The 23,371-nt window shown below is 59.5% G+C and overlaps 2 protein-coding genes across 2 annotated transcripts; both read left to right on the top strand.

Annotated features, from left to right (window-relative positions):
- Positions 1-556: 556 nt before the first annotated feature.
- ABCA7 (ATP binding cassette subfamily A member 7) lies at positions 557-12,495 on the top strand (the record flags this gene model as incomplete). The annotated part of the gene is made up of 48 exons (XM_079546659.1): positions 557-938; positions 1,373-1,484; positions 1,571-1,664; positions 1,766-1,907; positions 1,984-2,197; positions 2,305-2,385; positions 2,458-2,689; positions 2,776-2,915; positions 2,990-3,106; positions 3,181-3,554; positions 3,644-3,820; positions 3,943-4,165; positions 4,236-4,457; positions 4,586-4,790; positions 4,862-4,978; positions 5,072-5,243; positions 5,379-5,510; positions 5,584-5,723; positions 5,811-5,948; positions 6,052-6,254; positions 6,356-6,407; positions 6,480-6,682; positions 6,785-6,833; positions 6,935-7,018; positions 7,332-7,349; positions 7,501-7,652; positions 7,730-7,854; positions 7,924-8,022; positions 8,108-8,303; positions 8,393-8,487; positions 8,669-8,701; positions 8,784-8,889; positions 8,973-9,047; positions 9,174-9,343; positions 9,407-9,584; positions 9,681-9,796; positions 9,883-10,027; positions 10,105-10,228; positions 10,318-10,447; positions 10,537-10,657; positions 10,765-10,827; positions 10,904-11,010; positions 11,229-11,370; positions 11,443-11,577; positions 11,649-11,752; positions 11,823-11,915; positions 12,011-12,254; positions 12,337-12,495. Exons 2-48 carry the CDS (start codon positions 1,419-1,421, stop codon positions 12,493-12,495), a joined length of 6,507 nt encoding a protein of 2,168 aa, XP_079402785.1. The 5' UTR covers positions 557-938; positions 1,373-1,418.
- A 1,049-nt stretch (positions 12,496-13,544) lies between these two features.
- On the top strand, positions 13,545-22,707 carry TMEM259 (transmembrane protein 259; the record flags this gene model as incomplete). Its single annotated transcript, XM_079546672.1, has 11 exons — positions 13,545-13,766; positions 15,895-16,161; positions 16,436-16,604; positions 17,708-17,818; positions 18,683-18,805; positions 19,123-19,223; positions 19,871-19,928; positions 20,036-20,119; positions 20,624-20,756; positions 21,103-21,202; positions 21,865-22,707. The coding sequence occupies 11 exons, from the start codon at positions 13,545-13,547 to the stop codon at positions 22,705-22,707; spliced, it is 2,211 nt and encodes a 736-aa protein (XP_079402798.1).
- Positions 22,708-23,371: the final 664 nt, after the last annotated feature.

Genomic DNA, 23,371 nt, shown 5'->3' with positions numbered 1-23,371 from the left:
CAACTTGAGCAGGAAGCGCTCTCTGCTGCACTCTTCTGGGCATTGCTCCAGGGCTGGGGGGGGCCCTGGGACCCGAGCCCCGCGTGTCCTCTGGACCAGGGCCGGGTGAGACGCTTTGGGGCGAAGCTTTGGGGTGAAGCACTGCGTGGGGAGGGCGGCAGTTCAGCCCCATCCCTTCCCGTAGCCGCGCCCCCCCCCCCCCCACCCCCCGAATTACTCAGCAGCGGAGCGGTACCCGTAGCTGCAGCCGATGCGCTGTGGCGAGGGGGCGGCTTCGGGACCCCCGGGAAGCGGCGGGGCCCCTTTAAGACCCCCGCTCCATGACGCAGCTGTTTGTAAGACGGCCGGGGCGGGGCCCGCCGTGATAACGTGACGTGGGAACCGGCATCGGTAACGTGCTTCGGTGGGGGGTTCCTCATCTCCCATCTCCCTACCGAAGATCCCCCCCTTATCATTTTTAGCGCTTCCATCTCCCCTCTGCTATGCGCATCCTCCCCCCAGGCGGCTGCCTGCCCCCCTGGGCCGACATGGGACGCTCCGGCTGGAGCTGAGGCCGTGCGCTGCCCCGTGCCGCTCCCCAGTGCCCCCCCGGCGCTCCGTGCCTCAGTTTCCCCCCGGCCGCCCCGTTGTCCCCGCTCCCCCTGTTCCTCCCTTCCCCCCCCCCCGCCGCTTCCCCTTCCCTATAGCAGGAAGGGGGCGAAGCCCTACCCCCCCAACCCTCCCCCCGGCGGAGATCAGCGGGATTTGCCGCCCGAGATCTCATAATCCCGTCCGGTGCCGCCCGCCCCTCCTCGGGCTCTGTAGGACCGGGCGGACAGGTGAGTGCGCGGCTCCGGGCACCGGGGGGGGGGGGCGGCCCCGGCTGCAAAGGCCCGTCCCCCGCTCCGCTCTGGCTGCATCCAGGCGCTTCCCTGCTCCGGACAGGACTGGCATCGGAGGTAACAACAGGGAAACCGGGGGGGGGCCCTCCGCACCCGGGCACGGGCAGGAGCCGGGCAGGCACGCGTTTCATCCTTGTGCCCCGCATACGGGCTGGGAGCTGAGCGCCCGCATTTGGGAAACTGAGGCACGGGCAGCGCCCTGACCCATCCTACACCCCTGGGCACCTGCAGCCCCGTGAGGGTGAACGCATCTCCTGGATCCAAAGGAGCTCTCTAGAGCTCGTGCCTGTTTTGCTGGTTTTGCTTTGCGAAAGAATAGGATTTGGAGGCTCGGGTTGGGAAAGGCGCTTTGTTGGCCGGGTTCCGGAGCCGACTCCTCCCGGCACCGCGGGGTTGTGCCGGTGCCCAACCCAGCCCTGCTGAGCCGCGGGCAGCCTGGCAGGGGGATGGAGGCAGTGACTCAGGAGTATGGGATGCTTCTCACCCCGCAGCCGGAGCCACGCAGCGCACAACGTCGGCGCTACACGCGGCGCAGCCATGGCTGTAGGGACGCAGCTACAGCTGCTGCTCTGGAAGAACCTCGCCTACCGCCGGCGGCAGCGGGTGAGCAACGCCTGCAGCTCGGGTAGGGGGTCCCCGTGGTGACCCCGCAGTGCCGATGGTCCCCTCCAGCTGCGGTGTCCCCTCAGGTGCAGTTGGCCATCGAGCTGCTGTGGCCGCTTTTCCTCTTCCTGGTGCTGGTGGCCGTGCGGCGCTCCCACCCACCCTTCCAGCAGCACCAGTGTGAGTGTCGCCATGCTCTGCTCCCGGTGTTGTGCAGGGTGGGGGTCTGGGGTTCTCCATGGAAGCGGTGCAGCCCCCAGACCTATTTCTCTCCCCCTCAGGCCATTTCCCCAACAAGGCGCTGCCGTCAGCCGGGACGCTGCCTTGGCTGCAGGGCATCCTCTGCAACGTGCACAACCCCTGCTTCCAGCAGCCCACCCCCGGAGAGGCCCCTGGCACAGTGGGCAACTTTGGAGGCTCCATGTGAGCGGGGTGGGCAATGGGGGATGCCAAGCCGGGCTCTGCTCCCCTCACATCCCCCCCCCCCCCATGCCTGCAGCCTGTCCCGCCTGCTGGCCGATGTCCGCCAGGCCCTGCACCGTGCTGATGGTTGGCAGCTCCTGCACCACCTCGCCCAGCTCCTGCCTGCACTGCGGGGCCGAACGGCGCTGATCTCATCCCGGCTGCTGCAGGGCGATGCCCTCACACGCCTCCTCCGCACCAACGCCTCGCTGCTGCACCAGGCATTGGTGGAGGGGCTCAGCCCACGTGATGTGAGTGCCCATGGTGCCCGGAGCAGCCAAACTCCTGCCACAGCTGGATCCTCCCAACTGCTGGGGGTGTTTGGGGTGGCTGTGAGCCCTCCCCGTGACCCCCACAGGAGTGGATGAGCTTGGAGATGGACGATGCTGTGGCAGCCCTGGGCCCCTTCCTGCAGAGCACTGAGTCCCTGCTACAGGAGGTACCGCATCCCCACATCATCCCTGCATCCCTGCCCCAACCCAGGCCCTCCCTGCAGCCCCTCTCTCCGCAGCTCTCCTCCATGGGCACCGTGGCTGAGCTGCAGCGTGAGGTCACAGCGCTGACAGCCCCTGGTTCCTCTGCTGTGGGCGCCTTTGAGGCCGTATCACGCATCGCCTGTGGGCACCCTGAGGGTGGGGGGCTGCAGGTGCCTTCCCTCAACTGGTACGAGGACAGCGATGTCAGTGCCTTCATGCACCGCAACGGCTCCAGGCGCAGCACGGCAACCCCCGACAACGACACCAGTGAGAGGGGATGGGGAATCAGGGATCCTCAGGTTCCCCTCTGGGGGATGGGGGCAACGCAAGGCTTCGGCTCTTCCCTCTGCCAGGTTCCTTCTGCCAGGAGCTGCTCCGCAGCCTGGAGGCTGCCCCACTTTCGCAGCTCTTCTGGCGCGGCATCAAACCCCTGTTTGTGGGCAAGATCCTGTACACACCGCCCAGTCCTGCCACCGACCGCATCATGGCCGAGGTGAGTATGCACAGTGCTGGGGGTGGAGGGGAGGCTGCACCCTGCTTCCCCCCCCTGGTCCCCTCCCCTCGCAGGTGAACCGCACCTTCCAGGAGCTGGCAGCGCTGCGGGACACAGCTGGTGCTGCTCTGGAGCTGGGAGCCCACATCCGTGCCATTCTCAATGGCAGCCAGGAGCTGCGGGCGCTGCGGGTGCGTGCCCAGAGTGGGGGCTGCATGGGGCCACCTCCAGAGCCAGGTGGTTTTATTGCACTGATGCTCGGCAGGAGCTGCTGCTTGCACCGGGCACGGCACCGCTCCTGGATGGGCTCCTCAATGGCACCTCCCAGTCGGTGTTGGCACAGTTGCTGGCCGGGTCAGCAGGGCCCAGCTGGCAGCAGGCACTGGATGAAGCGGAGCGGGCGCTGGGTGCTCTGTCACAGCTCCTGGGATGCGTCCGCCTGGACAAGATCGAGGCGGTGGGCAGCGAGGAGCAGCTGGTGGCCCGTGCCATGGAGCTGCTGGAGGAGAGGCAGTTCTGGGCTGCTGTGGTCTTCCAGCCCCCCCTGAATGCCACGGCCACGGCGCTGCCCCCCCACGTGCGCTACAAGATCCGCATGGACATCGACGATGTCACGAGGACCAACAAAATCAAGGACAGGTTGGGGGACGCAGCCCCTCTGAGCATCCGAAGCCTGGGGTGGGGTGTTGTCCGTCCTTCTCCCCTCTCAGCGTGCTGCTCTACCCCAGGTTTTGGGACCCGGGCCCTGCAGCTGACCCATTCAGCGACCTGCGCTACGTGTGGGGTGGCTTTGTCTACGTGCAGGACCTGGTGGAGCAGGCGGTGGTGCGGGTGCAGACAGGGTCTGTCCCACGGGTGGGGGTCTACCTGCAGCAGATGCCCTATCCCTGCTACGTGGATGATGTGTGAGTGCTGCAGGACCCCCAGCAAACCCCTGCTCTGGGGCACGGGCCGAGTGCTGCTGCAGGGCTGTGTCCCTGTTGGTGGTGGGACGTGCAGGGGGGGGTCAGACTGATGCCCTCCTCAGGTTCCTGAGGGTGCTGAACCGCTCGCTGCCGCTCTTCATGACGCTGGCGTGGATCTACTCGGTGGCCATGATCATCAAGGGGGTGGTGCATGAGAAGGAGGCGCGTCTCAAGGAGACCATGCGGAGCATGGGGCTGAGCAGCGGGATGCTCTGGCTCAGCTGGTTCCTCAGCAGCTTCATCCCCTTCCTCCTCAGCTCAGCTCTCCTCGTCCTCATCCTCAAGGCAGGTTGGGGGGTGGCAGCCGGCATGGTGTGGGGAGGGTTCTGCAACTCCAACCTGCCACATTTTGCAGCTGGGAGACATCCTGCCCTACAGCAACCCGGCCGTCATCTTCCTCTTCCTCGGCACCTTCTCGGTGGCCACCATCTGTCAGTGCTTCCTCATCAGCACCTTCTTCCCCCGTGCCAACCTGGCCTCGGCGTGCGGTGGCATCCTTTACTTCTCTCTCTACCTGCCCTACGTGCTGTGCGTGGCATGGCGTGACCACGTCACCTTCCCTCTCCGCGTCCTCGTGGTGAGCAGCTCCTCATTCCCTGCACCCCAATATCCCTTGGATTCGCTGGGTGTGGGGTTTGGGTGCTCAGCACCCCTGCACCCGCATGGCCGTGTTCTCCACCTGTGCCACTCTTCTTGGTGCTGCAGAGCCTGCTGTCCCCAGTGGCCTTTGGCTTTGGTTGTGAGTACTTCTCGCTGTATGAGGAGCAGGGGGTGGGCATGCAGTGGCACAACCTGGGCACCAGCCCTGTGCCGGGAGACCCCTACAGCTTCGCCATGGCCATGGGGCTGCTGCTGCTGGATGCTGTCCTCTATGGGCTGGCAGCCTGGTACATCGAGGGCGTCCTCCCAGGTGAGTGCAGAGCCTCTGCCCCTTGCGGCCCTTTGCTCGACCCTGCTCAGCTCCTGTGTCTCTGCCCACAGGTCAGTACGGGGTCCCCAAGCCCTGGAATTTCCCCTTCCTGAGGAGCTACTGGTTTGGAGAGCCGCCCTCAGCCGGATACCCCCCCTACCCCAGCGGTCCTCTCACTGCACCCCAAGGTGAGCCCCTGCCCACGGCCATGGGAGGCCACGGGGTGGGTCCTGCCCCGTTGCGAGGGTCCTGCCTGGCTGTGACTCACCGGTGGCTCCCAGTGCTGGTGGAGGAGCCGCCTCCCCAGCTGCAGCCAGGAGTCTCCATCCGCAACCTGGTGAAGGTTTACCGTAGCAGCAGCCATGTGGCCGTCGATGGGCTGAGCCTGGATTTCTACGAGGGGCAGATCACCTCCTTCCTGGGCCACAACGGGGCCGGCAAGACCACCACCATGTGAGCTGGAACCTAGGAGTGGGAGCTGAGCCCCAGCACTGGCACTGCCCCATCCCCACCCAGCTCCCCATGAGGGTGGGCTCAGAGTTTCCCGTGCGCTCTGCCACTTCCATTTCGCCACCCCCTCCTCCCCAGGTCTATCCTGACCGGGCTGCTGCCCCCTACCTCCGGCACTGCCTACATCCTAGGCTGGGATATCCGCTCCGATATCGACAGCATCCGGAAGTCCATGGGGATGTGTCCGCAGCACAACGTGCTCTTTGATATGTAGGCAGGGCAGGGCTGGGGGGGGGGGGGAGGAGCAGCAGGCGGGACCCCTGCTGACCCCCCCACCCTACAGCCTGACAGTGGAGGAGCACATCTGGTTCTACGGGAGGCTGAAAGGGCTGGCGGAGGAGCAGGTGCAAGCGGAGATGGAGCAGCTGCTCCAGGACACGGGGCTGCCCCACAAGCGCCAGGAGCAGACCAGGAACCTGTCGGGTGTGTGGGCTGTGCCATCCCTATTGCCATCCCCACCATCACTCAATTTCCATCCCAATGCCGTCCCCAACGCCCGCTCCCCCGCAGGCGGCATGCAGCGGAAGCTCTCTGTGGCCATCGCCTTTGTGGGCGGCTCTAAGGTGGTGGTCCTGGATGAGCCCACAGCCGGGGTTGACCCCTACTCACGCCGCAGCATCTGGGAGCTGCTGCTCAAGTACCGCAAGGGTGAGGGGGATCCCATTCCCTCTGTCTGCGAGCCTACAGAAGCGGGGTGAGATGGGATCCAGGGAGGGGAGACCGGAGTGGGACGGTGGCTCTGTGCCCCCAGGGCGCACCATCATCCTCTCCACGCACTACATGGACGAAGCGGAGCTGCTGGGGGACCGCATCGCCATCATCTCGCAGGGCCGGCTCCGCTGCTGCGGGTCTCCGCTCTTCCTCAAGGCCAGGCTGGGCACGGGTTACTACCTCACCCTGGTCAAGCGGGAGAGCACCGAGCTGGGCGCCGGCGGCTCCGGCCCTACCAAAAAGGTGCCTCCCCTTGGTCCCGTCCTCTCCGACTCTCCGTGCCCAGAGCCCCGGCTTGGATCCCTCTGCAGCACCCACCCATCCTTTGCTGCCCTTTCCCGCAGGACGGCGGCACCTCCGAGGGCGGAGAGCGGGACAGCGAGGGCAGCGCAGCGGGTAGCGTCCCCGCACAGCCCCGCACCGCGTCCCGGCCCCGCACGCTCTGAGCACCGCCTTCCCCATCCCCAGATGTGCCGCAGCTGTCGGCACTGCTGCAGCAGCACGTCCCCGGCTCCAGGCTGGTGGAGGACATCGGGCGCGAGGTGCTTTTCGTGCTGCCCTACAGCGGGGCCAGGGACGGAGCTTTTGGGGAGCTCTTCCGGGAACTGGATGCGCGTTTGGGTGAGCTGGGCGTCTCCGGCTACGGCATCTCGGACACGAGGCTGGAGGAGGTAACTGCAGAGTCGGGGTGCCCGGAGATGTGCCCAGAGGATCGGACCGCTGGGACAGCGGGCGTCTGCGCTGTGCGTGATGGCAGCTCCTCTCCCTGTCAGATCTTTCTGAAAGTGGCCGAGGACAGCGGGGTGGATGGTGGCAGGACAGGTAAAAGCGTCGGTCCCGGTTGGAACGGAGTTTCGGGATCCCGACGTGCAGGGTGAGAAGGTGCCGGGGGCTGTGGTCCCACTCCCATCCCGTTTTATCAGGCAACAGCAACAGAACACCCCTGCTGGGGAGAGGAGCGAGCCCTGATAAAGAAGGGGTCAAGGGAGCAGCTGCCGAGGAGCCGGGTAAAGGGGGGCAGCTGGGGCCGGGGAGCCGGTAGCAAACCTCCAGAACTGGGCATGGACCTCGGCACGCGTCCGTCCGTGCGGGCAGGGCTGGGTGGATGGATGCTGCACTGTGCCTGTTCGACCTCGTGGTGTCCTCCGGGCTTTGGGGATAGCGGGAGGATGCGATGGGAGTGGGTCTGGGGATGTGAATGCACTGGGGATGTGTCCTGGCCCCTTCTGCTGGAGGCAGAGAGTAGCTGCATGGATTGGGGGGGGTTGGGCTACGATAGCCGCCGTGGCTATAACCCTGCTTTCCTCTCTTTACACTGAGCCCAAGGAGCCCGCAGAGGTAGGAACTGGGGGTTGGGGGGTCCCTCGTGTCCCCGCATGCAGCACCCAGGCGCGGGGCCGTCCCTGCAGCAAACCGTGCCCCCGAACTGGGGCCGAGCCCCTGCTCCTCTCTGCCGGGGGCCGGCTTAGGACCCGTCTGTGCTTTGCAGCGGAGGAGCCGCAAGAGACGGACCTGCTGCGTGGAGCGGCCGAGGGCAGCCGGTGCGTGCGGGGCTGGGCGCTCACCCGGCAGCAGCTCCGCGCTCTCTTCACCAAGCGGCTGCTCCACGCCCGGCGCAGCACGCGGGGCTTCTTCGCACAGGTACGGCCGTGGGAAGGGGGGGGGACCCCGGGATGGGGCAGAAGCTTCAGGGCGAGCCTTGATCCGCTGCCCCGCAGATCGTCCTGCCCGCTGTCTTCGTCTGCGTTGCGCTGCTCTTCAGCCTCATCGTGCCGCCCTTCGGGAGATACCCAGCGCTGCGCCTGGAGCCCGGGATGTACGGGCATCAGTTCACCTTCTTCAGGTGCGCGTCCGGTTCCCGAGTGCTCTGCCCAACCCGGAACCGCCGTCCCACGCCTGTGCCTTTTTGCAGCAATGACGCTCCGGGGGACGCGGACACGTCCCGGCTGCTGGCCGCGCTCCTGGCCGAACCGGGCTTCGGTACCGCGTGCATGAAGGACGAGGCGGAGGGGTGAGCGTGGAGCTGGGGGGCTCCGCTCCGCTTCGGTGCCGCGTTCTGACGGGGGGTCTCCCCTCCCTCTGTGCTTGCTGAGCAGAACGGGGCCGTGCCCACCTGCGTCCCACCCCGAAGGCTTCAGGCAGCCCCCGGTTCCCCCGGCCTTGCTGGAAGCTCTGCGGCGTGGGAACTGGACACGAGCTGAGCCGTCCCCCTCCTGCCAGTGCAGCGGGCCGGGGGCGCGCAGGATGCTGCCCGAGTGCCCCACGGCCGCCGGAGGGCTCCCACCACCCCAGGTAACCGCGGCTGCCACTGAGATCCAGGCAGCTGGTGGGGCTGTGCGTCCATCAGATCAGATCATCAGACAGATGTCTGTCTTCACCAGGTGCAAAGGGGCACAGGGGACATCCTGCTGAACCTGACGGGCAGGAACATCTCTGACTACCTGGTGAAAACCTACCCCCAGCTCATTCGTCAGGGGTGAGTGCTCCCAGAACCTGTCCTGTGCATGGAGAAACCATCGGGATACTGTGAGGAGACCACGGGGAGGGCAGTGGGGAAGACAGAGCAGGCAGAACGCGGTCCATCTCACGACTGAGCTGTCGCACACTGCTGTGATGTCTCCTCACTGCTGGTTCCCCCTCTGCCCCGTTTCTTCCAGGCTCAAAACCAAGAAGTGGGTGAACGAGCAGAGGTGGGTGCAGGGGCAGCTCGGGCAGGGTGGCCATGCAGTGCCATGGGAGGGTTGGAAGCACCCAGCTCTCCTGCACATCCAGGTATGGTGGCTTCTCCCTGGGTGCCGGTAGCTCGCAGCTCCTTCCATCAGCAGAGGAGGTGGGCAGCGCAGTGCAGCAGTTGAGAGAACTCTTCAATGTCACCCAGGTACGGCCAGGGTTTGTTCCCTCCTGAGCGGGCACGGGGAGGGCTGCTGCACGAGCTGCACCTCACCCCCTGTCCTACCCCAGGGCAGCCCCATGGATCGGCTCCTGGGCAACCTGAGCCATTTCTTCGAGGGTTTGGATGCACGCAGGAACATCAAGGTGAGCTCAGAGCTGGAGGCCTGGCGACACGTGGCACTGGCTGCGTCCCCTCTTTGCTGTGGGGAGCAGTGCCACGGGCTGGCAGAGGGAAGTGGAACAGAGTTCAGCGAGCACCTCGGGCTGCAGGTGTGGTTCAACAACAAGGGCTGGCACGCCATGGTCGCCTTCCTCAACGTGGCCAGCAACGGGCTGCTGAGGGCACAGCTCCCCGCAGGCTCTGACCCTGCACTCTATGGCATCACGGCCATCAACCACCCTCTGAACCTCACCAAGGAGCAGCTCTCAGAGGCTGCACTGTGAGTGCCGGGTTTGGGCTCCTGTGGGCTCCCCGTTGCCCTCTGACTCCCCTTCTGCTGCAGGATGGCCACGTCGGTGGACGTGCTGGTCTCCATCTGCGTGATCTTCGCCATGTCCTTCGTCCCAGCCAGCTTTGTGCTCTTCCTCATTGAGGAGCGGGTCAGCAAGGCCAAGCATCTGCAGTTCATCAGCGGGATGAAGCCCGTCACCTATTGGCTGGGCAACTTTGCTTGGGACATGGTGCGGGATGGGGACGGGGTCAGGATGGGACACGGCTGTGGCTCCTGAGGGCCGGGACCCATTTGTCACCCCCTGCCTGGATTCTTATGCCCATAGTGCAACTACCTGGTCCCCGCGCTGCTGGTTGTCCTCATCTTCCTCTGCTTCCAGCAGAAGTCCTATGTGTCCTCAGCCAACCTGCCTGCCCTGGTGCTGCTGCTGCTGCTCTACGGGTGAAGGGCCGGCGGAGGCTGGGATGGGATGAGGGTGGTGGTGGCACCCAAGTGCACCATCCTCAGCCCCTTCCTCTGCCCTCCAGGTGGTCCATCACCCCCCTGATGTACCCGGCCTCCTTCCTCTTCAGCATCCCCAGCACTGCCTACGTGGCCCTGACATGTGTCAACCTCTTCATTGGCATCAATGGCAGCGTGGCCACCTTCGTGCTGGAGCTCTTTGTGGACCAGGTGAGAGCTGGAACCCACCCCTCAATGGAGCTGCCTGGCTCTGCCGGCTTTCCCATCCTTCCCTCACTACCCCATAGAAGCTCAACAACATCAACCGCATCCTGAAGAAAGTCTTCCTCATCTTCCCCCACTTCTGCCTGGGCCGAGGCCTCATTGACATGGTGAAGAACCAGGCGATGGCCGATGCCTTCGAGAGGTTTGGTGAGTGCAGAGGTGCAGGGCTGCTCCCCTGCCCAAATCCCCTTCTCCTGGTGCCCCCATCCTGCAACTCCTTTCCCCTCCTTTTAAAGGAGACAAGCGCTTCGTGTCCCCGCTGTCCTGGGACCTAGTAGGAAAGAACATGTTTGCCATGGCCATCGAGGGCATCATCTTCTTCCTCTTCACCTTACTGCTGCAGTACCGCTTCTTCCTGCGGCTCCGGTGAGGGCTGGCGGGGCACAATGGGGGTGATGATGGAGGCAACGGGGACTATAGGGGATCCTGGAGGTTCCCCACTGCTACTCCCCCAGGCCCCGTGCTCTGCAGCTGCCCTCACTGGGGGATGAGGATGAGGATGTAGCCCGGGAGCGGATGCGGGTGGGCAGCACCGCACGGCGCAGCGCCATCCTGCTGCTGAAGGACCTGACCAAGGTGTGTGGCTGCCCCGTGCCCAGTCCCGTGTCCCCCATCCCACTGATGGGTGCTGTGTCCCCTGGACAGGAGGTGCTGTGCCTCACGGTGATCCCAATCCCTGTAAGGTGTATCGGTACCGGCGCGCTCCAGCAGTGGACCGGCTGTGCCTGGCTGTCCCACCTGGTGAGGTGAGTGCTGGGGGCTGTGCACTGGGGGGATAGGACGGGGGGGGTAAGGGCTGCTGCTAAGCCCACTGCTCCACAGTGCTTCGGGCTGCTGGGGGTGAATGGTGCTGGGAAGACATCCACCTTCAAGATGCTGACGGGAGACACAGAAGTGACACTGGGGGAGGCCTGGCTGAAGGGACACAGGTGGGAGCATATGCACCGTCATCTCTCCTCACCATGTGCTCACAATTACCTTCATCCCTACAGCCTGCATGCTGGCTTCATCCTCATCCTCATCCCTGCAGTTCGCTCGTTCCTAACTCTGCTGCATGCTCAGCCTCACCCTTGTCCCCGCAGCTTGTCCCCGGTTCCTGCAGCTTGTCCCTTGTCCCGCAGCGTACTCACCATGTCCCATCCTGCAGCGTGCTCACCGACCTGCAGGCTGTTCATCAGAACATGGGGTACTGCCCACAGTTTGATGCCATCACGGAGCTGCTGACGGGGCGGGAGCATCTGCAGTTCTACAGCCGTTTGCGTGGGGTGCCGGAGGAGGAGACCCCCAGGGTACAGCCCACATCCTAGCCTCCCCCCAGCCTCTCCAGCCCCATCCTCACCCCCACACACGCACTCTCACAGGTGGCTCAGTGGGGCATTGCCAAGCTGGGCTTGGGACCACATGCAGACCGCCTGGCAGGCACTTATAGTGGGGGCAACAAGCGCAAGCTGTCCACGGCCATCGCCCTGCTTGGAAGCCCCCCCATCATCTTCCTGGTCAGTGGGGCAGTGGGGGGGACGGCAGCCATAGGGCAGGACCCAATGAGGAGCTGACATTGTGGCTGCAGGATGAACCCACGACGGGGATGGATCCAGGTGCCCGACGCTTCTTGTGGGACTGCATCCTCAGCCTGGTCAGGGAGGGCCGTTCCGTGCTGCTCACATCCCACAGGTGGGTTCCCAGCAATGGGGACACCAAGGGTGGTCCCTGCTGTGTGCCTCACACCTCCCCCCACCGGCAGCATGGAGGAGTGCGAGGCGCTGTGCACCAGGATGGCCATCATGGTCAACGGCCGATTCCGCTGCCTGGGCAGCGTGCAGCACCTCAAGAACCGGTAATGGGTGGGGGTGGCCCCATGGGGGGGGGGGGGGGGGGGGGGCTGCGCTGGGGACGAGCACTGCCTTCATTGCCGTCCCTTCGTTGGTGCAGGTTTGGGGATGGGTACACAGTGGTGGTGCGGGCGGCGGGGCCCGGCCCTGAGCTGGGCACTGTGCAGCACCTGATGCAGTGCAGCTTTCCCGGCATCGCGCTGCAGGAGCAGCACGGCAGCACGCTGCAGTACCGCCTGCCTTCCCACGCCTGCTCCTTGGCACACGTGTTCGGCGTGCTGGCAGCGCACTGCGGGCAGGGCTCCATCCAGGACTACTCCGTGTCCCAGACCACTCTTGACCAGGTGATGGCGGTGGGGGGGCACGGTGTATGAGGACGGGGTTCCTTCCTGCTGGTGCTCCTCTGCTCACTCCCCATCCCTGCAGGTCTTCGTGCACTTTGCCAGGGAGCAGAGCGACGGGGACCCGGGGCAGGACGTGGGATCAGCGCAGGATGCAACCTCAGGGCAGGATATGACCCCAGTGCCCGGGAGGCGGCCGATGCCTTTTCTAAAGGACGACAGCTATCAGGAGAGCGTGGTCTGAGTGTGGCTGCACGGCTCCTGGACCACCACCCCTCGCCCCAGCCCTGCTCCAGGCTGGGGCACAACCACTGATCCCGGTCTGCTGTTGGCCTGGAGCCCGGCTGCACCACGCCTGCTGGTCTGGGGTTACGATTCCCCGGCTCTGAGCTGCAGGGGAAGGCTGGCCCGCTCCCCTGCCCCCGGAGCTGGGCGCCGGGCTGTGCTGCTCGCGCTGCTGTCACTTAGCGAATGGAATAATAAAGTGCTGCAGTGCTGCGGGCGGAGCGCCGTGCTTTGTGGCTGTAGCAAAACGGGGCGGGGGAGGAGGAAAAAACAGGTCCGGAGCGGGACCGTGGGCTGTCGGTGTGCGGGAAGAAAAAAAATATGGAACGCTTCACGAATTTGCGTGTCATCCTTGCGCAGGGGCCATGCTAATCTTCTCTGTATCGTTCCAATTTTAGTATATGTGCTGCCGAAGCGAGCACGACTCCCCGTCTCCCTCAGGCAGTATTTAAACCTCTTTTTCTTTGTACTTTCTAAGTAACGGTGAACTAGTCTTTTACTATTTGCATATTTCTTCTTCTCATATTACCCCTTCAAAAAAAACCTTAGTCACACCTCTGAGGTCTTTCTTTTTCGCAGAAAATTTGGCTTTTTCGGGGATTTTTTGCCTCAAATAAGGGCCCACAGCGCGCGGTGCACGGCGGGAAGGTTTCTACTTTACATATAGGGGCGGGGCAGGCGCCCTTCTTCCGCCGTCCCACAATTCCTCGCGGCGCTGCGTTGCGTCGGCGCTGTGTGTGCCGGAAGATGGCGGCGGGGCGCTGAGGGGCGGCCGGGGCCCTGAGAGGAGGAAGGAGAGGAGGCACCGCCGCCTCCGGGCCGCCTCATGGCCTCGGAGCCGCCTCGGGAGCCGCGTCCCATCCGAGCAGCGCCGCCGCGGGGCCGCTCCGAGGGCCGCTGAGAGCCCCGCCCGGGCCTGCAGTGCTCCGTGCCCGGCTGTGGCTGCGGGGGGAGGCCGGGCCGGGGCCAAGCAGCGCGGGGTACTGAGCGCCTCCCCAAGGCCCCGCGATGTCCGAAGCGCAGCCCCAAGGCCAGCACCCCCCGGCCAACCACACCGGGGCCGCGGGGGGCACTAACCGGGCCGGGAGGAACGCTGCCCTCAATCAGAACCCTCTGATCAATGTTCGCGACCGCCTCTTCCACGCGCTTTTCTTCAAGATGGCTGTGACCTACGCGCGGCTCTTCCCTCCTTCCTTCAGGCGGGTCTTCGAGTTCTTCGTGCTGCTCAAGGTGAGGCCCGGTGGGAGGGGGGGGCTCCCAGCAGTCTGTCTTTGTGTACATCACACACGCGAGGTACCCGAACGCTGCCGTGCTGATGGAGCGCCGTCCCCGCTGGGTGCAATCGGTGCAAAGCTCTGTTTTATCGCCGTTTTTCTTCGCTGTAATCGACGACCTCAGCTGTGCGCAGGGCGTCCTCTCCGCGGACAGGTGAAACCTGTCTGCGTTTTTGCTGATGTAATCTGAGGTCTGCGGAGTGGCAAAGCTGAATTCTGCAGGGTATGGAATTTACAGCGTCCCCTGTGGGGACCATACATCAGCCTGGTGCTGTCTGTGTGAGGTGAAGTGCTGCTCTGTGGCTTCCAGACCTCATTGTGTCCCCCCCCCTCCTCTGGAAATAATAGAAGGGGGCAAAAGAGAGCCAGCTAGGTAACAACAGAGTGCTTTGTGCCCTGGGTTCTAAACCCTGGGAATCCAGGGTTCTAAAATCCAGCCCCATCTAGGTTACACTGTATTGTACTACATGGGCACCTTTTTCTCCCTGCCCAGTAAACGTTCAGGTTTTGTCATGCAGCCCAGCCAGGAGAAGTTCCTGCTGCCACCTGCTTTTAATCGAAGCAGGCTGAGAAAATTCAAGTATTCCCAGAAGAGATCCTTGCTTCTGCCCTTAGGGTTAGCAGGCAGCTGTGCTTTCAGCCCCCCTGTGTGAGGATAATGGTGTGAGGCCAGGTCTGAGGCTGTGGCCTGCATGCTGTGCTTGGCATCCTGGTGCTGCTCCTGGCTGCTTTCATCACCATTCTCCCTGCATCAGGGATCTGTTTTGGGGTTACCTTCCCCAGCATTTTCCCCTCTGCGGCTCCTCTGCAGATGTGATGTTACCAGCCTGTTTATTCATAACAAATAGGTCAGGCACAATGCGTGGCAAGGACAGATTTAATCAAGAAGGAGCATCTTAATGCTTAATTTTGAAAGCGAATGCGTGAAATGCAGCCCTGCTGCTTACAGATAGGTGTTCTTTGGAGCTTGAACTTTGGACGGTTGGGTAACTTCGTTGTAGGAAATGGGTTTTATTAATTCACTTTGTTTTGCTGTGACTTGTAGTTGTTCCTTGGGTTGAAAGCATCTTTCGGTCAGGAATGACGTGCTGAAAGGTCTTTTTAACGGAGGTCCCATTGGTAGGCTGGCTATTGTCTGAGCTTTGGGCCAAATGCATGCTTTTAAAGCGAGCCATGTTGTTCTGATAACAATACACCTTTGCAACCCAACTCCTGGCGTTGGTTCTTGCTGCTGCCTTGGGTGTGTTTGTGTTATTGGTGCTGTAATGCTGATACCCCACAGCCCAGAGCGTGGCTCTGTCGTGCTGGATCTGGCACAAACCCAAGTAATTGCAGGTAGTCCTCTGCAGCCTTTTGTTCTGATTTCAGTTTATTTCCCTCCTGTGGTTAACGTCTGCCTGGCTGAGCAGAAATCAAACCGATCCCAGTGCTTTAAGACCTTTCTGATTAAGCTTGGGTAGCCTTTCCTGGTGGCTGGGTTGACAAAAACCAATCTGTGGCTTGGCAGTTTCTTCCTGGAAACGCTTTGGTGCTTTGAAACGAGGGAGAATTCAGTAGGAATTCAGCAGCAGTGCTCTGTACCTGCGCTGAACGCTGCTGGAGCTCAGTGCTGTGCACAGAGGCAAGCAGTGGGCCCTTTGCACGTGGTTTCGTGAGAGTCAGCACTTCTTTGACCCTAGGCAGTGTGTGTTAACGTGGCACTGTGCCTCCTGGGTGGCAGCCAGCTGCACTCAGCCCCAGCACGGCGCAGTAATGGAGAAGTTTTGGTCAAAGGCACCTTGGGAGCTTCCATTCCCAAGCAAAGCTTTAGGCCTCTTAGCATTTCCCTCAGAAAGATGAGGTTTCAGCAGGTCAGCGAGGTATCAGAAGGACGAAGTACAAAGGGGGTATTATATAAGCTGTGGAGCTGGGAGAGGAGTTGATTTGGGGCTGTTGTGTCGTTTGGTGCCAATACAGAGGGTTAGAAAGCTTAAAGGCTCTCGTCCACCTGCAGCGTCTGTGCGTGAGGGAGAGGTGGCTGAAACTGAGCAGCCTGTCAGCAGGTCGGGCTGAACAGCCTCTGCTTTCTCTCCTGCTGTGTGTAGGCTCTCTTTGTGCTCTTCATCCTGGCATACATTCACATCGCCTTCTCCCGCTCGCCCATAAACTGTTTGGAGCACGTGAGGGACAAATGGCCGCGTGATGGCATCCTGAGGGTGGAAATCCAGCGCAACTCCAGCCGGGCCCCCATCTTCCTTCAGTTCTGTGGCGCTGAGAAGTGTCCAGGGATGGTCGTTGAGGCCACGGCTGAGGAAGAGGAGGAGGAAGAAGAGGAAATGACTGTGGATATGTTTGAAAACAGCTCTATCAAGGTAAAGATGTGTTCCCTGTGAGCATGGGTTTGGGATGAAACAGCTTGATGCACGTGCTGTGGTCTCCCTGTGTGCCCTCAGTCACTCAGAATCTGTGTTCCCTCAGTTTTTTCCTGCATTTTCTGGCTAGCCTCTGACGTTTGAAGGTAGAAGTTAAAGCCTGAGCAAATGACCTCGCTTGTCTTCCTGTTGGTGACTTGGGGCACAGACAGCATGGGAGCCTGGAGCTGACCTGGCTGCTAACCTGACCTCTTGTGCTGCTGTTCCCCAACAGTTTGAGCTGGATATAGAGCCCAAGGTGTTCCTCAAGCCGTCCCGGATGAGCAGCAGTGAGGTGCTGGCCCACAACGAAAGCCAAGAGTTCTCATTTAGTGAAGCAGCCACTAAAGGTATGCAGCCTCTGCGGGAGACTGTGTCCGAGTTTGAGATGCTAACCAGAGCAGGTAAAGACAACTTAAATCCCTATCTGTGCTCTCTCCTTTCCCTGCATCTTCCCTGCACTTCTCCTGGCTTCCCTGGGCCTGCACTTAGCGACCTTAATTGTCCCCTGGCCATCCCTGTTGCTTTAACCTGTGGTGAATCTTGTCACTCCTGACACCAGATCTACACCGTGTTTTCTTTTGTTGGAGGGAGGCTGGGAGTTGGGTGGGTGCATCTGGGCTATAAGATTTGCTGGAGCCTTCTGGTCTGGCATTGTGTTTCTGCAGCAAATCAGTGCCAGCTATGTCAGCTGAATGTAAACCTCCCTCTTCTGAGCAGTTCTGCATTTGCTGTCCTCTGGAAACCTGCAGGGATCCAATTGGCAGTGCACATTCCTTACTGTATTAACAATATTTTGGGTCCCTGAGTCAACACCAGTGCCTGGAATTGCAAACTAATCCTGAAAGCCACCAAGCAAGTTGGAGTAGATTGCAAGATTGTGTTGATAGTCTGCCTCATTCGAAATATTGTCCTGCTCTGTTCTTGTTTCAGCACGACTTGAGCTGCTGATGTTGAGGGTTGTGAGCCTGGACAAAACAACAGCGCTGTTCCCTCGGTCTTGCAAAGTTTTGCTTGATCCTGATCCAGAACTCATTAGTCCTACATTTGAGATCATTAAGGCTCTTCAGACTGGGTGATGTTTAAATAGTTTTGGTGCAATACCTTAATTAACAGGTTGCCTACGTTCTGTAAGAGCCACGTTGTCCAGTGCTGTGTGTGCTGAATACCAAACTGGAAACGATCCAGCAGTGTGACAGGAGAGAGAACCATGCCCCTTCTTCATGTAGATAGAAAATCCCATCTTGTTAGCTCTTTTTTTCCAGCTCTTCTGTCCTGTAAGTACACCAGGTTGAATGTTTAGACAGAGTGCATTGCCATGGTAAAATGATCTGTGCTACAAATGGAGTGATTCATGCGTCGATGCTTCAACGCTTCCTTTTCATTGGAGCTTAAAAAGGTTTCGTAGTGCAAACTGAAAGCAAAACAAACACGAGAGGGCCTGTTTCTTCTTGCTGACTGCCTGCACAGCCTTCTGTTGAGCCTCCCTTCCCACCTTCTCTTGCAGTGTGGCCACAGGAGGAGTACATTGTGGAGTATTCCTTGGAGTACGGCTTCCTGCGCCTGTCCCAGAGCACGCGGCAGCGCCTCAGCATCCCTGTGATGGTGGTGACTTTGGGTGAGCGAGGGAGCTGGGGATGTGTCTGCAGAGATACCTGCATGCTGGCAGCTCCCTTCCAAGCTTCACGCTCATCCCAGCTCCTCTTCAGTCTTGTGGGAACTGTTTCTAACAGTTGATGGCGCTCGCTTTCCGTGCAGGAGAGCTTTGTGGAGCGTTGTTGCTTCAGCTGGTCGCAGCCTTTTCAAGAGGAGGGTTTTGAAATGCTGGAGCCTGTTGTGGTGCCTGAGCCTTCGTGTCACGTCTAGCATTGCTTTCTCATTGAAGAAAGAGCCAATGATAAATGTCTGTTTACTGACCTGGGCTTTTCGGTTCACCTGGAAAAGTTCCTGCATGAATATCTTAGTAACTGACAGATTGTTGCTGGGCTTCGTGGTTTTTTGGGCTATTTTTTACAGGCTGATCAGTGTACAGTAGAACACATGTTTGTGCTTCGTGAGAGCTGCATGGAGGTGTTGGGGAGGGGGGCTGTGGGCCTCACCAGCACCAGGCAGAGCCCAGTTGGCTGCAGAAACATCCCTGCCAGCCCCTCTGAGCTGCACACAGGCTTGTCCTGAGGGCTGTTGCTAGAGAGAGAGCCCTTTGTTACTGGGGCTGCAGTCCAAACCCAGGAGAGAAATTCCCTGTATGTGTCTGGCAGTGGAGAGTATGACAGCACAGATGGAATTCTTGCAGCCTGATTGGCATCAGCATGTTAGCAGCCTGGCTATATTTGTCAGGGTGTGACATTTTGCTTCCCTGTCCTGCCCAGTTCAGTTACGCTGCCAGAGGTTTGAGTGCAATTGCAAGGCTGCTCTAAATGATGAGAAGACTGTGCTCACATTTAAAAAGGATGAGGTGTAACTGCTCTGCTCTTCTCTCTAGATCCTACCAGGGATCAGTGCTTTGGGGACAGGTTCAGTCGTCTGTTGCTGGATGAGTTCCTGGGTTATGATGACATCCTGATGTCGAGTGTCAAAGCCTTAGCTGAAAACGAAGAGAACAAAGGTAAGAGTTGCAGAAATCACTTTAGCAGAGGGGGTGCTGCTTTTCCACAGGTGCATGGATGTCATCTGCTGACTTTGGTTAACCTCTAACGCAGGGAGCAGCTCGTTGTGTTACGTAGGGATGTTATTGCTGAGGACAAAACGAAACAGCAGAGAAGAGACATCCGCAGACGTGATTTCCTATGGCCTTATTGCACTGCATGGCAATAAGCTGTGAGGGATGCTGGCATGGATCTCAGACACGACCAGCAGTTTGTTCTCGTTCTGTGAGTCGATTTCCATGGGCACTGTGTGCTTTTTTTCTTCCTCTGTTCCCAGGTTTCCTTCGCAACGTGGTGTCTGGGGAGCACTATCGCTTTGTCAGCATGTGGATGGCTAGAACTTCCTACCTGGCAGCCTTTGTCATCATGGTCATATTTGTAAGTTGGGAGGAGCTGGGCATTCCCTGCACTCTGAGCCCAGCAAGGTTTGCTGTTACAAGGCCTGAGCTCGTAGCTGCTTTTAAAGCTAAGCTGATGGAGTTCTGGTCTTATTTTCCCCACCCTGATGTGGGTATTTAGAGTCCTAAAAGCAAAGAGCATTTTATGACCAGCGAGAGAAGAAATCAAAGCAATGCAGGGTGACTTTTGTCAGGCAGGCAGTTTCACAGAATCACAGAGTTGTAGGGGTTGGAAGGGACCTCCAGAGATCATCGTGTCCAACCCCCCCTGCCAAAGCAGGTTCCCTACAGCAGGTCGCACAGTTTGAGCTCCTGGGAGGAGCACAGGTGCAGAATAGGAAGAAACCTCAGTTCCAGCTCTGCTGCTGTTTGGTTTGGCCTCTGCTCAACTATTCAAAATCAGTCTCTTTGCAAACAAATCACTTGCTGTCTATTTTACAGCAGTAATACGAAGATTAATTGCTCTTTGTGAAGTCCTAATTACTCCTTGAGAAATTGGCCTGTGTAGCTCAAGCTCACAAACACAGGGTTGTGCACAGCAACATCACGAGTCCCAGCTTGCCTGCCTGAGCCCCTGCTGTGATGTGATCCCAACAGGAACCTGACAGTGGTTCTGTTCTGTTTCAGACTCTGTCTGTTTCGATGCTCTTACGCTACTCGCACCATCAGATCTTTGTCTTCATTGGTAAGTATCTTCTGTGTGATTTGGGCTGTTGAGGTGCTCTGAATGTGGTGTGATGCAGGGTTCCTTGGCCTCGTGTTCTCTTCCTGTGACACTTTTCCTTCTTGCAGTTGACCTGTTACAGATGCTGGAAATGAACATGACGATTGCATTCCCTGCAGCTCCCCTGCTCACTGTCATTCTGGCTCTAGTAGGTAAGGACATGCTCATTTCTTGCATTTGTGCTGCAGGTCCCCTCTGTAGGAGGTATAATTCCCTTTTTGTGACCTGGTCACAGCAGATGCTGCGTCTGCCCTTCACGAGGCTCTGGGGTTTGATGGCACAGTGAGCTGCATGGCCGTTCTGAGTCCCCTGGAAAAGCAGCTTATTTGGAAATCACATAAACTGAAGCTTTGCCCATTCCTCTCTTCAGTTCATGTTAGATTCACACTTTGTGTAACCACGTTCCATTAGCATAATTTGGGTTTTAAAGAAACAATCAAGACCACTGAGATCTCTGCTGTCCAGGGCCAGCTGATCCTCTGTGTGGTGACTTCAGTCAGCAGTGAGACTTGCTTGACCTCAGCTGTTGTTTTAAACAGGGATCTTCTTTTTCCTGCTCTGGTTCTTTCTGCCATGCAGTCATGCAGACTTTTGCTGCCCTGCAGCTGTTGTCTGCCCTGCAGGGTGCTGATGTCAGGCCCCTCTCTGTCCTGTAGGCATGGAGGCCATCATGTCAGAGTTCTTCAACGACACCACGACTGCATTTTACATCATCCTCATTGTGTGGCTGGCTGACCAATATGATGCCATCTGTTGCCACACCAATACCAGTAAGAGGCATTGGCTCAGGTAAGAGACCTCACCTCCCTGCAGCTCCCAGTCCCTGGTGGGAGCCTTCTTGAGCTCTCCAACTGGAGGGAGGACTTTCACTCTTCAGAGCTTCTGTATATCTCTCTGAGAGCTGTTCTGTGGCCCATAGTGCACTTATTCCCACTTTGGGGCTCAAGTATGACTGTCAGGAATCACCCCTCCCCTTTCTTTTGCTCAGCTGAAGACCTGCTCACAGCGAAGCCGTGCTAATTACACATTTGCACAGACCTCCCCGTGCAAGATTCACCAGCTCAGAACAGAGTTGTGACTAGAAAGGAGCTCAGGTCTGCCCTGTCCACTGATATTTGCTGCTTTCTTTGTGCAGGTTCTTTTATCTGTACCACTTTGCCTTCTATGCCTACCACTATCGGTTCAACGGGCAGTACAGCAGCCTGGCCCTGGTCACCTCGTGGCTGTTCATCCAGGTGAGATGCTGCTGATCCTGCTCAGGTTACTGCAGCCACATATGGGGGCAGGTGCCGTCTGTGAGTTCAGCCCTGGTTGTTCTGTAGCCCTCAGAGGGCTCTGCAGTGTCAAAAAGGGGCGTGAAGCTGTGGTTTGGGCTTCATCAAACTCTGTGTCAAACTGCGTTTGAGTGTCAGGTTTGGAAATGGGGTGACGAGAGGAAGCTGTCGCACTGCAGGACTTGGTCACTCCTCACATCAGTGACTGACAATAGGCTGATGTCAAGTGAGCTTTAGGAGTGTTAGGGGAGGATTCCTGTCTCATCTGGAATAAATCCCACTGAGAATCTCCCATGTAGAGGCTGAGGAATGGATCGGATCTGTGCTGAGCTGCTCCCTCTCTGTGCTGTGAGGTGCAAACGCGGGGCTGGAGGGAAAAGCCTTTAGCCTCATTCTCACCCCTACTCCATCACCTGCCTTCAGAGCTCTTGGAGTTGCTCTCTGACAGCAGGAGTTCAATACAGAAGGGATAAATCTTTGCACAATTTCAGATCAGGTCTTAAAAAGATCGTCCAGTTTCTGGTCCCTGCCTTTACATAGGGATGACAGAATAGTTTTGCGAGGTGTGTCTAGGCTTGCAGCCCAAACCTGCTGAGTGATTCCTTTCCTTTTACCATCTCCAGCATTCAATGATTTACTTCTTCCACCACTACGAGCTGCCAGCCATTCTCCGGCAGATCAGAATCCAGGAGATGCTGCTGCAGAACCAGCAGGTGGGTCAGGGCACTCAAACAACTCTCCAAGACAACCTCAACAACAACACTACCCCAGCTGGGGCGGAGGTGGGGGGTCACCAGCCCCACCTGCCTGCTGGCCCCTCCGGAGAGAGCAGCAGCCCAGCAGCTCTGGCCCCCAGCGAGGCCTCCAGCGTCGTCACCGCGGCCGCAGCCTCTTCTGTCGGGAGCGACCTCAACTGGGTTGCTGAGACAGCTGCCATCGTTACAGAGGCTTCATTTCTTTCTGACCTGAGCTCTTCTCTCCTGGAGCCAAACGTGGTGCACGAAGCCGTGGCTGCTGGGAACCCTCAGGATGCTGCCGCCGCCTCCGGTTTGGTCGCACGCATCAGGGTGAGCAGCGACCACCCGGACGCTGCCGTGGGCTCCATCACCATCGAGGTCACTTCAGCCTCTGTGGTCGCTGCTGCGGATGGTTCCCCTGCCACAGAGGCAGTTCCTGCCCCCGTCCCTGTGCAGGAGGATGGGAGCTCCAACCCCAGCCCTTCCCCTGCCGAGCAGACTGAGGCTGCGGAGAGCTCGGACAGCCAAGCCAAACCCAGTGGCAAGAACTGCGTTGCAAATGGCAGCGTGGCAGAGTCCCCTCCGGCCTTTGTGGAGAAAACTGATCAGGACAAACTCTTGGGCTGTGCTCTTGGGGACCGGGGGGAGAGCAGCCCTTGCCCAGCACCAGCAGGTAGTACAGCTGGCTCCAGGCCTTGCTCGGAGCCAGACTTGAGGAGCCTGTCTTGAGTCCTTGTTTCTGTCACACCGGACTGCCAGGAAGGCATTTGGATTTCGTTTGTTACTATTTCTCACTTCACCATCATCCTTAACCCATGAATTCCTCTTAACGGAGGCAGAGCAGCTGGGACAGAGAAAAGATGCTGCAGTGAACTCCCCAGAGAGATGCACACGTGTGCACTGCTCAGTGCCAGATTCTTCCTGCAAGGAGGAGGGAGCAAGGGCACGATGGCTCCCTCTGCCTGCAAGGCACCTGGGGAGCCCTGTGCCACTGCAGAGCTGTGGGTGAGCAGGCTGGCCGTGTTCTCAGTGCGCTGTCACAGCTCTTCTTTGCCCCCCTGAGGTTGTGTTGGCAGTCTGGGTGTTGCTTGCAAACATGAGCTGATTTGTGACAAACCACGTGTGTGTGCACGGCGACTCTGGTTAGAATAGCAGCTGTGTGTGAGCAGGGAGAGCATCTTCAGGGAGAGCAACCAACGGCCAAGGAGAAACGAGTCACCTCCCTTTTTCTAGGGGAAAAGAAGCTCAGTGCCTCCCTTCAACACTGGAGCTGCTCACACCAGAGCAAAGCTGGGTAATAACCAAAGCAGAAACTGCATTTTAGCCCCATTTCTTTTCTTTCTTTGTTTTTTTGTTTTTTTTTTCTCCTGACATTAAACTGTCTTTAGTCAGT

The sequence above is a fragment of the Tetrao urogallus genome (assembly GCF_951394365.1).
Source record: "Tetrao urogallus genome assembly, chromosome: 25".
NCBI lineage: Eukaryota > Metazoa > Chordata > Aves > Galliformes > Phasianidae > Tetrao > Tetrao urogallus.
This window is presented reverse-complemented; position numbering and strand designations above follow the sequence as displayed.